The sequence below is a fragment of the Mus musculus genome, chromosome 11, assembly GCF_000001635.26.
Source record: "Mus musculus strain C57BL/6J chromosome 11, GRCm38.p6 C57BL/6J".
In the NCBI taxonomy this organism is placed as follows: domain Eukaryota; kingdom Metazoa; phylum Chordata; class Mammalia; order Rodentia; family Muridae; genus Mus; species Mus musculus.
In genome coordinates, this window is record NC_000077.6 from 68,217,437 (window position 1) to 68,230,526 (window position 13,090).

Genomic DNA, 13,090 nt, shown 5'->3' on the forward strand with positions numbered 1-13,090 from the left:
GTTCACCATGCTAAGCATGTTTCTCAGCCACCAGGGCGGGGTAAGCCACAAAGCCCACCGTCCCCTACCTGAATTCTAACCTGCATCTCCAGCAAGCTTGGGTGCCCTGCCCACTCAGTCCGGTGACAGAGCCCAGCTGTGACTCTGGTGGGGTTCAGGGCGGGGAGGTGGGGAGAGGACTCGGAAGGCCAGGCCCACAGGAGTCTGATTTGTCGAGGGCCACCTATGCTGCTCCTGGTGTAGGGACTAAGTGGAAGGCTGAGGGTGGAAGAGTGCCTGAGGCAGCTCAAGGGCAGCCGGGATGTCTTGGAGCTATGTCTCTCTCTCTGTCTCAGGGTGCAGAATTCAATCTGCTGTTTACACATATCCCTAACCACAGCTCCAGGTTTGTCCTACCGTGGAAGAGAGGGAATGACCACCCTTCCCAGTGGTCGCAACCTCTCCCTTAAGTCCAGTGCCAGGGAAATTCCCAGGCCATTAGAGGCAACCTGCAGCATGGGGAACCCCTGGCCATTATCCTGTGCTTGGAGCCTAGGGAAAATTGCTGCTTTCTACCTAGAGCCAGTTCACTCAAAACCCGCCTCCCTACAGCCCCACTCCAGCTCTGGACTAGCGGCCATTAGGATCTACAGGGAGCTCTAGGCCTTCTAAGGACAGGGTGTTGGCAGACGGGAACAGGAGTAGATAGCCCTGCATGAAGGTTTAAAGGACCTGCCTCTGAGATCTAAGGTCCCCACTGAGGCTGGGTTCTAGGAACTCTGCCTGACCTAGGAGGACAAGGCAGGTGGTGCTGGCTAACTGTCTTGCTGAGAGCCCACAGCTGAGAGGAAGGTCCATCAGGGCAGAGGCCACCTGCTGGGTTAGCCAAGGGAGAGCAGAGACTAGGCAGGCCACAACTGTGCCCCTTAGCCACTCCCCTGTCTCCAGCACTTCTGTGGGGGAAGCTTTTTGCCTTTCTAGAGCTCCCCAGAATTTATAGGTTGCTCAAAGTGGGCCCTAGGGGCCACCCACAACCGCCCCTCCAAAGGGCTGCCCCTCGCTTCCCTTCCCCTCCCTACCCAGCTATACGTTCCTGTTAGGCCTGTCCTGCTAAGGAAGGGTTGTCGCCCATTTGCCTTAGAGACAACAGCCAGAAACGATGGGGGAGGACACCAATCCCACAGAAACCATTAAAATCAAAAGCCCCGTAAATCTCCAAGTGGAAAGAGTGTGTCCTGAGCCTCAGCGGCTTTCATGAAATGCAGCCTGACTACCCACTTCCGGGCCAGCCCAGGTCAGGTCCTGCTCCCAGGGCTTCTCTACGGAAAGTGTGGCGCCTGTGGAGAGCGCAGACCTGTGGTGGGCACACATGCTTAGACCTATAGACAGCGGCCCTGCCTACTGCTCGTCAGTAAAGTAGGGACTCGCTGTGACAGACCCAGAAGCCAGCCACACCGCCTTGAGATCCTGGCTGCTGCCTCCCGCTGCTCCAACCTTGGGAGGGAAAAGGCTATCTCCTGGAGCTAAGGGACATCAGAGAACCATCTTGGAAGAAGGTGTTAGTCCTGGCCCTGAGCAACAGGCAGCCTACCTGGCTCAGCCCAGTGGGTCAACGACTTCTGCGTTACCGTGATAGGATATCTGAGTAATCGACAGAGGAGATACTTTATCTGGGCCACAGACTCAGCGGTTGTGGGACATGTTCCCAGTGGGCGCCACTGCTTAAGGCCCAGTGGTCAAGCCAAACATGGTGGCAAGAATAAGCTGAACAGAGCTGCTTAGCTCCCAACAGCCAGGAAGCAGAAAGCAAGCAGGGGACTGGGGACAAGATGTATGGGCCCAGTCCCACAACCCACTTCACTTCCCACACTTCAACCAGGTCTCGCCTACTAAGTTCCCAACCTTTGGGAGGCACTTCCTATGCCAGCCACGATACCCACTTCACTCAGATTCACAAGTGTAAGTCTGTGGTGGCCTCATCTGGAGGACTGGCCTATGTTGTACAGTGACCCTACCGGCTTACCTCTCGGGATAAACTGGGCTGCTAAAAGGACATCCCACCTCAGAACACCTTGCATGGTCTCATGAGATGCTCCAACCATCCATTCCTGCCTCCCATACTGGCTAGACCCTCCCACCTCCAACCTACACATCTACATCCAAAATAGGCATTGGAAAGAGCAAAGCCTGCTGGGTATTGATTCAGAACCTTCCTATGGGAAAGTGGATGATGAGTGAGCCCCAGGCCGGAGGTCTTGGCAGGGATGGAGTTCTGGCCTCTGAAGGAGAAAAGGTGACCAACAGCCTCCTCTTTGTGATGTAGGACCAGGTCCCATCACCCCCCAACCCCCTCCAGGATTCAAAGAAAGCCTAGTGCTGAGGGGATATGGGCCAACTCAGGACAACACATTTATACCATTTACAGAAGACAGCAGAGCACACAGAAGTCCCTCAAGCAAATACTGCTGACCTCCATTTCCCCCTTGAGGCTCCAGCTCCAGGAAGCTAGCAAGGGAGCAAAGAATAGCTCTTCCCTCCCAGATGCCCTGGCTGGAATAGCACTACCAAGCTTCCCTAAGATACCTACATCTGGAGTTCTGTCCCATACTGGACCAGAACCAACATGCTCCATCCACAACAGGCTCTGAAAACCCACAAGTTCCTTACAGTCCAACCAGCCTCCAAACTTCCTTCCCCCAGGAGACAGAAATAAAACACCTGAGCCCCATTGCAGGAGCCACACAGCACAGAGCCAGCAGTGCAATAAACTGACTCCTGCAGAGGGTTGGCACTGCCATGACTGGCAGCTGGTCTCCTTGGATTAAGTAGTGTAAGTGTGATAGCTTTCGAGGTATGGTTACCTCAGGCCATGTCTCTCAAAACCCCTGCTGCTTGGTGCATCCTCCAAGACTGCAGGTAGGGAGAAACTGGGGTGTCTATGGAGACTGCTGGATAGGAAGCCCAGGATCAAAGACTGGTGTGCTAGTGTCCTTTGCAATGGAGACTAGAGTCCCTGGTGATGTCTACCACAACTCTGCCCTGGCTCACTAGACACTGGCTAGACCATCCACTCTGAGCTTCTGTAAAATGGAGAAAGACATCCTTTACTGGATAAATCTCTGTGGTTTCTCTGAGCTACCTTGAGCCATCTCTGCTTCCAAAAAGGAAAAAACAAACAAACAAACAAAAAACAAAAACAAAACAAAACAAAAAAACAAAAACCATGCAGGAAACTAGAAGGGGCAAAAAAGAATATGGCAAACGAGCACACAGGCAGATGAGAACCTGGCTGCCCAGATCCAGGACAGCCATCTCCCCTTTCTGGACTGGCTGGAGCAATAGTGGCAGGGGGCCAGGCTCAAGGCTGGGGAGGGATGCTTGCACCAGCCCCCACCTGGCTCCCTAGGGAGGGCCACTTTATGTGGGCACAGAATCTTTGCTATCCAGCTGTCACTAGGGTTTCCTGGCCTTTCCCGCCCAACCTGGTGGTCACCCACATTCCGCGACCTCAGGCTGACTCATGTAGATCCAGCTCCACATCTGGCATCCACATGTGGCTGGCACTCCAGGAAGGGGGGGGGTCACATCTGGCTGGAGAAACAGGAGGATCCTCAGGGGGCCAGTGACCCTAGGGAGGGCCAGCAAGCTCTGATGCACTGTGCTGCACACTGCTGTCTTGTCTGTGCCCCGTTCTCTCAACCAGAGGATGTCCAGGTGACAGTGGCTCTTCCCAGAAATTACTGCCAGCAGCCTCCAGCTCACATCAGGACCTTGCCTTGAAAAGGCAGAAGCCCTACATCACTCTAGTACCTGTGTCCATACCCAGAGTCACTGGAGAAGATATAGAAAGCATATTTCTATGACATGGCTGCTAAGATATCTGGCATTCTGAAGAGACTGAGGCTGTTGACAGTCACCATTGATCCCAGGGCCACTGAGGAGGAAGAGGGGAGGGAATGCTCTCAAGTGGCAAAACTCCAGGCCCACAGCTCTGAGACTGCACTCCTTTATTCCCAGTCTGAGACCAGAGCTAGGCCTGGGCCCTGTGTGCCGCTCAAAGCAGAACTTCTACCATGACAGCAGTGCTACCACGGCCAACTGTCTGCTCGGTTCCTGCACCGTAATCCATCCCCTTCCACATCTGCCTCTTTCCCCACTCACCACCACAAGCCCTCCTCCATCTCTGCCACCGTTGTTGCCATAGTTGTCACTATGCCATCCCATCTGCCTGCAAGTTCAGGGACTCTACAATGGGGGAAACCATGTCTCCTTCCTTTACCCATCAAGATGTTAGTGTGGCTATTCTTCCATGTCTGATCTGGAGCTGAGAGCCAGTGTTCTGAACTAGGGTGTGGATGTGTGAGCCCTCTAAGGGCTGCTATGTCTACTCCAGGCTGCCAAATGCTAAATCACTGACATGGGGAAGGAGAAGGCTTAGGCCTAGGACCCCACAGCACTGATACCCAGCTTGCTGTTTCACCTTGTCATGTCTTGGTGAGCCACAGGAATAAGAACTCATCCTCCCTCCCTCCCTCCCTCCCTCCCTCCCTCCCTCCCTCCCTCCCTCCCTCCCTCCCTCCCTCCCTCCCTCCCTCCCTCCCTCCCTCCCTCCCACACAGCTGAGGCTGAAGCAGAGAGACTAGGTCTTCACAAGGGCCGTGGGGGAGTCCAGCCCTGGCTCAGCTATCCGCACCCAGCATTTCCACTGACTCCACAGGTTCCTAGACACAAAGGCACACTGAGCTATATCAGAGCTCTCCATCAGGGCCACCTGGGCCACAGCACACTAGCACATATGCCACACAGGACCAAGATGTCCACAGCACTTCCCCTCAAGCTGAACCCTTCAAAACCACTGGCAGGGGCCGTCAGGCGGAAGACTTGAGGCTCATGTGAAAGCATCTTCCGTTTTCCGTCCAGTAGTGCCAAGATGTCTTTCTACGGGGGGTGACTAATAAACATTTCTGGGAATGAAACACTTTTCCAAGAATTGGTGAGAGATGATCTCACCTTTCACAACAAGGGCTGATGTGCATCCCAGGGAGAAGGAAGAGGACACTTGGCTCCCTGGGCAGCTGCTAGGGGCACAGGCACCACCCTCAGTAGTAGGCTCATGATATTTTCTGCATGTAAATGTGAGCGGCCCAGGAGGCTGTTTCCGACCCTACCCACCCCCTCACCCAGCACCCCTGCCCTCCTTGTTCTCAGACCTCACCAGCCATGGAGACTTTCCCCACTACTAGGGATCCCTGCTTTGGGGGCACAGTCTATCAGATCCTGAGCAACCCCACTCAGGCTTCTTCTGGGCTCTCGTTGTGTATTTCTCTTCCAAATGTGTACTCCCTGAGGGCCAATCCCCTGTGCCAGATCTGTGAGTGTAGCACCCAGCACGGCCTAGGGCTTTAGTGAATGTGTATAAGGGAAAATCTCCAAGGTGAGAAGGGATAAAGTACCAGGACTTCCTAGATCCCTGTGGCAGGACGTACGGACGTACGTGTGTGTGTGTGTGTGTGTGTGTGTGTGTGTGTTGTACAGGGATGGTGTCTATGAGCTGCAGCTCAATGCAGTGAGGATGACACTGTACAAAGTTAAAGATGTGAGTGAGAGACAGAGGAGCCTTTCCCCCAAGAAGCAACAACACCCAGGACATAGATGACCACAGTCAACGACATCCCCTGTGATGGTGCTGGGCCAGAGCACTTGACGGCGGGGGCAGAAGTCCAGAGACCTATGTCTGTGATGACGGGAGCAGTCATGGTGTGAAGGGGACACACACACCGTCCCACAAAAGAAGGGTTCCTTCAGAGTGAGGAGAGGTGCTCTGAGAACTCTTGCAAAGACTAAAACCTGTCTTCATAGCAGGGGTTCCACGCTAGGCGTGGCAGTGACTTCTGGAGCATTTGTAAGGTAAGCGGGATCCCCTAGAGGGCAACAGAGAACTGAGGTGGCTCAGCAGAGGGGCGGACAGGTGCCGATGACCTGACCTCCGTGGGTTACTAGCAGCCTCGTTCGACATGGTGCCTAGCCCTTGGATATTATATCTCCTCCATCTGAAACGTGAGGATGGACACCCAGACTGGTGAAGCTTCCACATGGGAAAGATTGAACCGTCTTCCCCACCGGGTTAGAGGTGGGGGTGGGGGGGTCCTCTCTAGATGGGGGCCAGCAGCCAGGCAAGGTCCTGGCCTGAGGTTCTCCTTGACCTCTGTTCTTTCTTGCCTTGTCTTAAATCCACCCATCCAAGCTTGGTCTGGGCTCAGGGCTGGCACACCTTGGGCTGGCCAGCCAGTCTTCCCATAGGCCTCCTGGCCCTGTAGGTTTCTGCCTACTGGCTACCACTCAGGGTCAGTGGAGCCTGAAAGAGAGTTCACTAGCTGCCTCAGGTCAAGCTTATCTTGGTGGGGCTGGAGGAGAAAGGGGCTCTTCTCTCAGCAGGGGTGGCAAAACCTAGGTTCTAATTAGCAGCTTCAGGAATATCCAAGTGTCCTGGGTGTGAAGGAAATGTGTTTCCTAATTGGCCCCCTGCCTGAGTGTCAGTCAGCAAACAAGCAGGGATTAGGCAGCCTCTGAGCTAGCTCCCTTCTTTGACTTGGCCTGGCCTTACCTCCTCTGAATCTAGGCAGATTCTCTCCTGTCCTCCATCGTCCCCTGGGCTGGCCCGGTCTTCTGAGTATGGGAGAGCCACCTAGCCACACTTCACCTAGGCTGTGTCTGTCCAACCAAGGATACATAGAAGAGTCTCCACACCCCAGCAAAGCCCAAGGAGAAGCCTCTCCTCAGCCTCAGAGCAAAGCTTATATTGCTGGCTGACCCCTGCAGTACTCACGGACCTGTAGCTGCCTTTCCACCTTCTCAAACCAGGCTCCAAGGCCTGACATATCCCACGGTGCCTGGCTCTTCTGAGCCCTCTGTGGAACTCACATGAGCCCCCTTGCAGCATGGTAGACTGAACTGCATTGAGGAGATTCCCATAACTTCAAATGACCTTACTGAAACCAGAAATCCCTGCAGTGCTTAGAACATGGTATGTCTCTATCAGAGCCTGTATGGAGGTCCCCAGCAGAATGGGACTGAGTGGTGGTGGGGCCCTCTGGAGGTGTGCTGGGTCGGGAGGAGGTCACACTCATGAGTGTCCTCATGAAAGGTAGTAACGATCTTAAGAGCATGCTATTGCAAGGTACCTGGCTCCCTGTGTCTCCTCTTCCTCTCTGTGTCACATTGTACTGTGGGTTGACACAGCACAAGGTCCTCACTAGAAGCTGAGTGGATATAAACACTCCTGGACTTCAGAAACTGTGAGTCAGAAATAAAGCCCAGATATTTTGCTAGGAAAACAGAAAATGGACTGATTCGGAACCTCCCAGGGCTGCTGGAGAAGGAGAAAAAAAAAAACCCAACAACAACAAAAAACAGAGCCAGGCAGTGACAGTTGGGGCGGGGGTGGGGCGTCTATACATCCAGGTCTTGTCAGACCTGAGAAGATACGCCAGAAAAGAGAGGCCAGCATGGTGCCCAGAGACCATAACCAACCCTTCACCACACAAGAAGGATGCCCCCTCCTGCTGATTATAGGAATACCCACTGAATTCAGGGTCAATAAAGCTCCAGGCTCAATAAAGGAAAGGTCAACCTGGTGTAGATGTGGGCACTACCACGGGGCAGGGTAACCCTGGAATAATAGATGGGCGAGAACAAAACCAGGCTGAGTCCAAAAGAATCAGGTGGAAGGACCATGGGATCCATTTTGGTGATGTCACAATTTCTCCCCTTGCATCCAAGGAACAGACTGATCCTGTGGACCAGTACTTTTCAGAGATAACTCAGTCCCAGCCCACCCCCACCCACCCCTCCTCAAGCAGGCCTGCCCACTCCCATTCCTGCCCGTGCTGAGGATGGGGTAGGAGGGGTGATAGTGGTCACAGTCCTCACTGCACCCTGCCTTTTGCTTTGCCAGGAGCATCGATCAGGCTTCAAGGCCAAAGCCTGGGAAAGTACAGGAACCCCGCTTTCTCAATCAACAGAGGCTTGGAGAGTTGGGTTTTTGTTTGTTTGTTTGTTTTTGTTTGTTTTTGGGGGGTTGTTTGTGTTTGTTTGTTTGTTTGTTTGTTTTTTGTGCCTGCCCTCATTAGTCTCTGGCAGAAGTGGGGGTGAAACCTTAGAGGTCATGTCCTCCTTGTACCCACTACCCCAGCTTGAAGGAGGCAAGTCCTTCCTTTATTTCTCAAGGACAGTAAACTTGTTGTGGAAACCCGGGTTTGTTCCTCTGTGGGAGCTGGAAGCTTCTGTACTGCTCTGGGATATCATTCCTTAAGGGGCCTTTTCTTTGGGAAGTTGACCATGGACCCCTAGTAGAAGGTGGGGCTTGAACCTGGATGTCCATGGCCTGGCAACTTGTGAATCGATACCTAAAACCTGTATGTTGCTGTTGCTTGGTTCTGGGGAAGGCCACGTGGCCTGTGACACGTGGGGCTGTCCGGATGCTTGGGGTCTTCCCTGGCTTCAGTGTGAGGGGTACACCTGTGTGTGAATGCTCATAAGAAAATGAGGTTTCAGAGGTTCTCAAATTTTGTTTGAACCTAATGATTCATTTCTATATGCTGAGAAGCCCTGGCCACCAGCCTGACTAAGGGGCAAACTTCAAGTCTGGCTCAAGCAGCTAATCCAGTGTGGCCTCTCGTGTGACATGTGTTCCCCTTGAAAGGCCCCAGGAGCTGCTCAGGATCCGAGCATCCTCAAGGTTAGAAGGATGCTCAGTCTTACAGTGCAGACTCCTCATCTATAAACACCCGGCATCTCCCACCCACTGTGATGCTGGAGAACCTCACCAAGCAAGAGACTTGAGACAATGCCAGAGTATGAACAAGGACACACAAGACCAGAGGGCAAACGAGTGGTCTGCAGCCTCATAGCCCTTTGGGCAGAGCTAACAGAGCCCAAGATAGGAATCTCAGCCTCGATGGCCCCCTCTGATCCAGATGCCCCTGTGCAGGGTTCAGTTGGGAGAATCTCGGACACAGAAGGGACTGATATTCTCGGACAAGAGATTTCACGGGTCCCAGGGACTCGGTGACACGAGTCACTTGCAAGCCACCCCGGAGGAGCCCCTTTGCCCCCGCTTACCATAGTCCTTCCTGCAGTATTTCTTCATGTTCATCTTCAGCTTGCCTTTGGAGGCCTTGCAATAGGAGTCACAGTCTGCAGGGGAAGACACAGATAGAAACTCATTAGGCCACTAAAGAATGGGCTGGTAGCCGAGTGGGCCACCTCCCTAGATACCCAGTGGTATCCATGGGCCAGACCAAGCGGGTGGCCATTCAGGGCAGGCTGGCTTTCTAAAGAGGCCAGTGGGACAAAAGCCACCCCTCTTCCCTCAGCCTGGTGGAATATTTCAGCCTCCATGAGAGCCTCTGGGACCACTGTATCGAGCCACCCAGGGTTTCTGAGCACCACACCAATCCCTCCTGCCTTAAGATTCAACTGGAGCCTGATTAAAGCAGATAGAGGCCTCATTGTCACCCGGCTGTCGGGGTCTGTCTCAGGAGCTGGCTTTCATGGCATGAAGCCTCTGGCTGAGGTTAGGCCCCAACAAAAGAGGTCACAGGGGAAATTAGCAGCCCATGAAACATTTGAAAACCTCTTTGGTGTCCACTCCAGTGAAGTGTGCAAATAAAATGCCCACGAAAAGAGGTTAGCCCTAATGGGCCCCACTGCTGAGAGTACTGCTGGTCACTGGCTGCTGGCCATACCTGCCGGCCACAGCTTTGGGGGTGCTGGGCTCTGAGAGAGCCTGGCATTCAGTAGATACAAAGTTTATATTTCCCGAAGTGGCCTTGCCGACCTCCCCAAATGCAGCAGTTACGACTTCAGCCTAACCTTGCCCTCTACCTGCCAGCGATTTCTGCCTAAACAAGGTGATGGCATTTCTTCCTGAGGTCTGTATGATCGCCGGATGGGAAACCACCAGCCACCCGCCCTGCCTGCATCACTATACATGATGGATCTCCAGCAGGTTTTAGCAGGTAACAGTGTTATTTCCATTGGGCAGGTTAAGAAAACTAAGGTACAAAGTTAGGTAAACTATTACCTACCACGGTCAACATGGGAGAAAGGAATGGTGTCTGAATACAAAACAGGAAAGGCAGGCACACTCCAGTACTATGGCTGCCACCAGCCTGTGGCTAAGATCTGCAGGGGACACTCAGTGGCTGTCTCTCCAGAACTTGCCTCTACCCCCCAGCACGCAGCTTTTCTCTCAAGGCACTACGTGTTTTGATGGATGCCTCCCTCAGTCAGCACAACTCTAGCCTACCATCAGGAGCCATGGGGCAAATGCCATAATTTGGGGCCAGCCTCGTGGGGCCCAATTTCAGAAAGGAACCGGTTTCAAGAAATGAAAGAAAACCATCGCCCTGTGATGTGTTGCTCTGCATCCATGGCGGTTAGTTTCAGGAGTAGGGAGCTTCTGGGGTGACAAGGTCAGGCTGCCAGAGCGTAGGCTTTACTGAGTGTGGTGAAGCCCAAAGTGAAGACGGGAAAGGGCGCATCCCTCACATACAAGTCATTACATCACCCATCACAGCTAGGTGGGAGGAGCTATGCTGGGGAACCTCTGTGCCACCTGGCTGTGCCATCTCAATGGCAGCTGCCACTCCGAGTCTGAACCCACCAGGTTGTGCATGTGTTCTGGTGTTTCTGAGCCAGCTGGTGGGTCTCCTACACTACACTTTCCACTTAAGGTAACTGAAATGCAAGCGGAGCCAAATGACTTGGAGTCCATTTGGAGCTTCTGTCTGTCTGTCTGTCTGTCTGTCTGTCTGTCTATCTCTCTCTCTCTCTGTATGTATGTGTGTGTGTGTGTGTGTGTGTGTGTGTGTATGTGTGTGTGAAGTTATTGGCCCAAGTGAATGCTTTCATTTCCCATCAGTAGGAAATCATAGTACCTTGAGTCCTCCACACAGGCTCGGTACTGCATACCCACTCAATGACCCAGGTGGAGGAGATACTACTGGGTATGTCAGCTTTGTAGGAGGGAGGCATGGTGCCCAATTTATAATACTGGAAAAGGTGAGTCTGGAACTGCCCAAGGGAGCCCTATCCTTTAGGGTTAGAAGGAAAACATTCCAATCCAAGGAGCAAATCACCCCCAACCCTTCAGCATCACTGCCCATACCTTAGGCATAGCAAAGTTCTAGAGACAAATGTACGCCCTGGACAGACATTATCCGAGAATGGGCCACCAGGGCCTGACATCATGGTGCTCTCAGAACCTGGTTGCCAGGGCTCAGCCATCCCTGTATATCTCAAATGCTGTACACACCCTGTGGTATCACAATCAGCTCGCAGGCCTTGATGAACATCCTGTACCCTGTATATTGTATGAAAGAGAATCTATGGTTCAGAAAGTCTCACTGAGGCCGCCTGTGAGCCTAACCTCTGGTCCCCAACGCCAGCCCTGCCGTAGAATTCCCCTGAGTTTCAGATACCACTAAGGACTGAGATCTGATCTGTCCACAACACGCTTTAATTTCCTTCTCTGGGTGTCTGGATTCAGAATGCTCCTGGTGGCTCCGGAATGTAAGAGCAGACAGTTTCTGCACCCAGCCTCTGGCTCAGCAGAGGAAAGTCCAGACAAGTGGTTAAGTCAAACTCAGAAGGAAAAAAAAAGGTTAGTCTCCTCTGCAAAGTACCCCTTCCTCCTGCAGCGGAAGGCGTTTACCTCCAGAAACAGTTCAATACTGAGCTAGGAAAACACGCCAGACCTGTTGGAGCTGTACCGGCTTCCTCTGGAGAAAGCGAATAACCTTCACAGAGACACGGCAAGAGCTCCTTGGCTGTCTGTGGCCTCTGTGTTGGGTCCAGACGTCTGAGGTCACTGGACAAGTGGTCCACGGGTAAGGAAACTGCGCCTGTACCTGCTTCTTTCCCTACCACCACACACAGCTCCAGAGACTGCATCCACATGGACGAGTCTCAGCTGAAAGCCCAGCTCTGACTCCTACAACATGGTATCTACTTGGCAGCCGCTCATGGGGCCTCTCCTTGTTTTGTTCCAAAACAGCTATAAAGAGAGTGAAAAAATGAAAATTCACACGAATGCCAAGAACGGAGCTGATAGATGACCCAATGCCGGAATCTGGGAGCAATCTCAATTAATTAAAGGCAGATGGTGGGGGATGAAGCAGGGCCTAGCCGGCGTTTACCTCCAGAAACAGTTCTTTGTCTGACGAACAGAAAGATCACAAAAAAAAGGAGGAGGGGAAGGAAGAAGAGGAGGAGGAAGGGGGGGGGGAGGAGATGACAGCAAGACAATGAGCAGAAAACAGACAGACAGACAGAAAGCATAGGCAGGGAGGGGAGTTTAAGGAAGGCAGGGCTGTAAGCCATTTGTAGTGACTCTCTGAACTTGTATTTTTATCTAACTCACAGATGCAGAGAATCAGAAAGTCAGGCAGTGGTAACAGAGAAGGTACCAACTCCACAGAACAGAAGTCCAAGAAAAGGCCAGGTAGCAAGGGAATAGACTGCCTGTCTGACATGGGGATCCAGTCATCAGAGCCATGCAAGGGTCTGCAGAGGGCCAAGCCACAAACACACGGGGGCCATAAACCCTCACGTCTACTTACCTCTCCCATGGCAACCACTTGCAATGGGTATAACAGGCTCAAGTATTTCTAAAAAGATATGGCTTCCGTGAAACCAGGGAGGTGACAAGGCTGAACTCAAAGGCCATGGGGTACACAAGAGTTGGGGAAATAAAAACTAAAGTAAGTCACAGGAGCACAATTAAAAGTCACTTCTGAGACAGCAAGGGAAGGGGGTACTGTAGCAAGTGACTCAGCGTGGAGTGTGTGCTACCGAAGCTCTCAGTATGCAGAGGGAAAGGATACAGATGCGAAAACCAGAGACGAAACGGACATGCAAGAGAGTAGAGAGCTGACACATGACTGCACTTCAGCAGTGGCCAAACAGAATCGGAATCAAGGATAGGTAGGACCCTAAGCCCAAGACAGAACCACATGTGCAGAAGAAAAGGACTTGATACACTCTTTCCTTCCTTCCTTCCTTCCTTCCTTCCTTCCTTCCTCCCTCCCTCCCTCCCTCCCTCCCCCCC

At 52.8% G+C, this 13,090-nt stretch overlaps 1 protein-coding gene and 1 non-coding gene across 2 annotated transcripts in view; one reads left to right on the forward strand and one right to left on the reverse strand.

Annotated features, from left to right (window-relative positions):
• Ntn1 (netrin 1) overlaps positions 1-13,090 on the reverse strand; it is a 177,463-nt gene that overhangs the window by 8,073 nt on the left and 156,300 nt on the right. Inside the window, exon 6 of the mRNA NM_008744.2 lies at positions 9,100-9,174. Within this exon, the coding sequence (NP_032770.2) occupies positions 9,100-9,174 (75 nt within the window). The remainder of the gene's footprint in view (positions 1-9,099; positions 9,175-13,090) is intronic.
• Mir6406 (microRNA 6406) lies at positions 3,456-3,575 on the forward strand. The gene has a single exon (NR_105833.1). It is a non-coding gene; the product is annotated as a microRNA 6406 (primary transcript).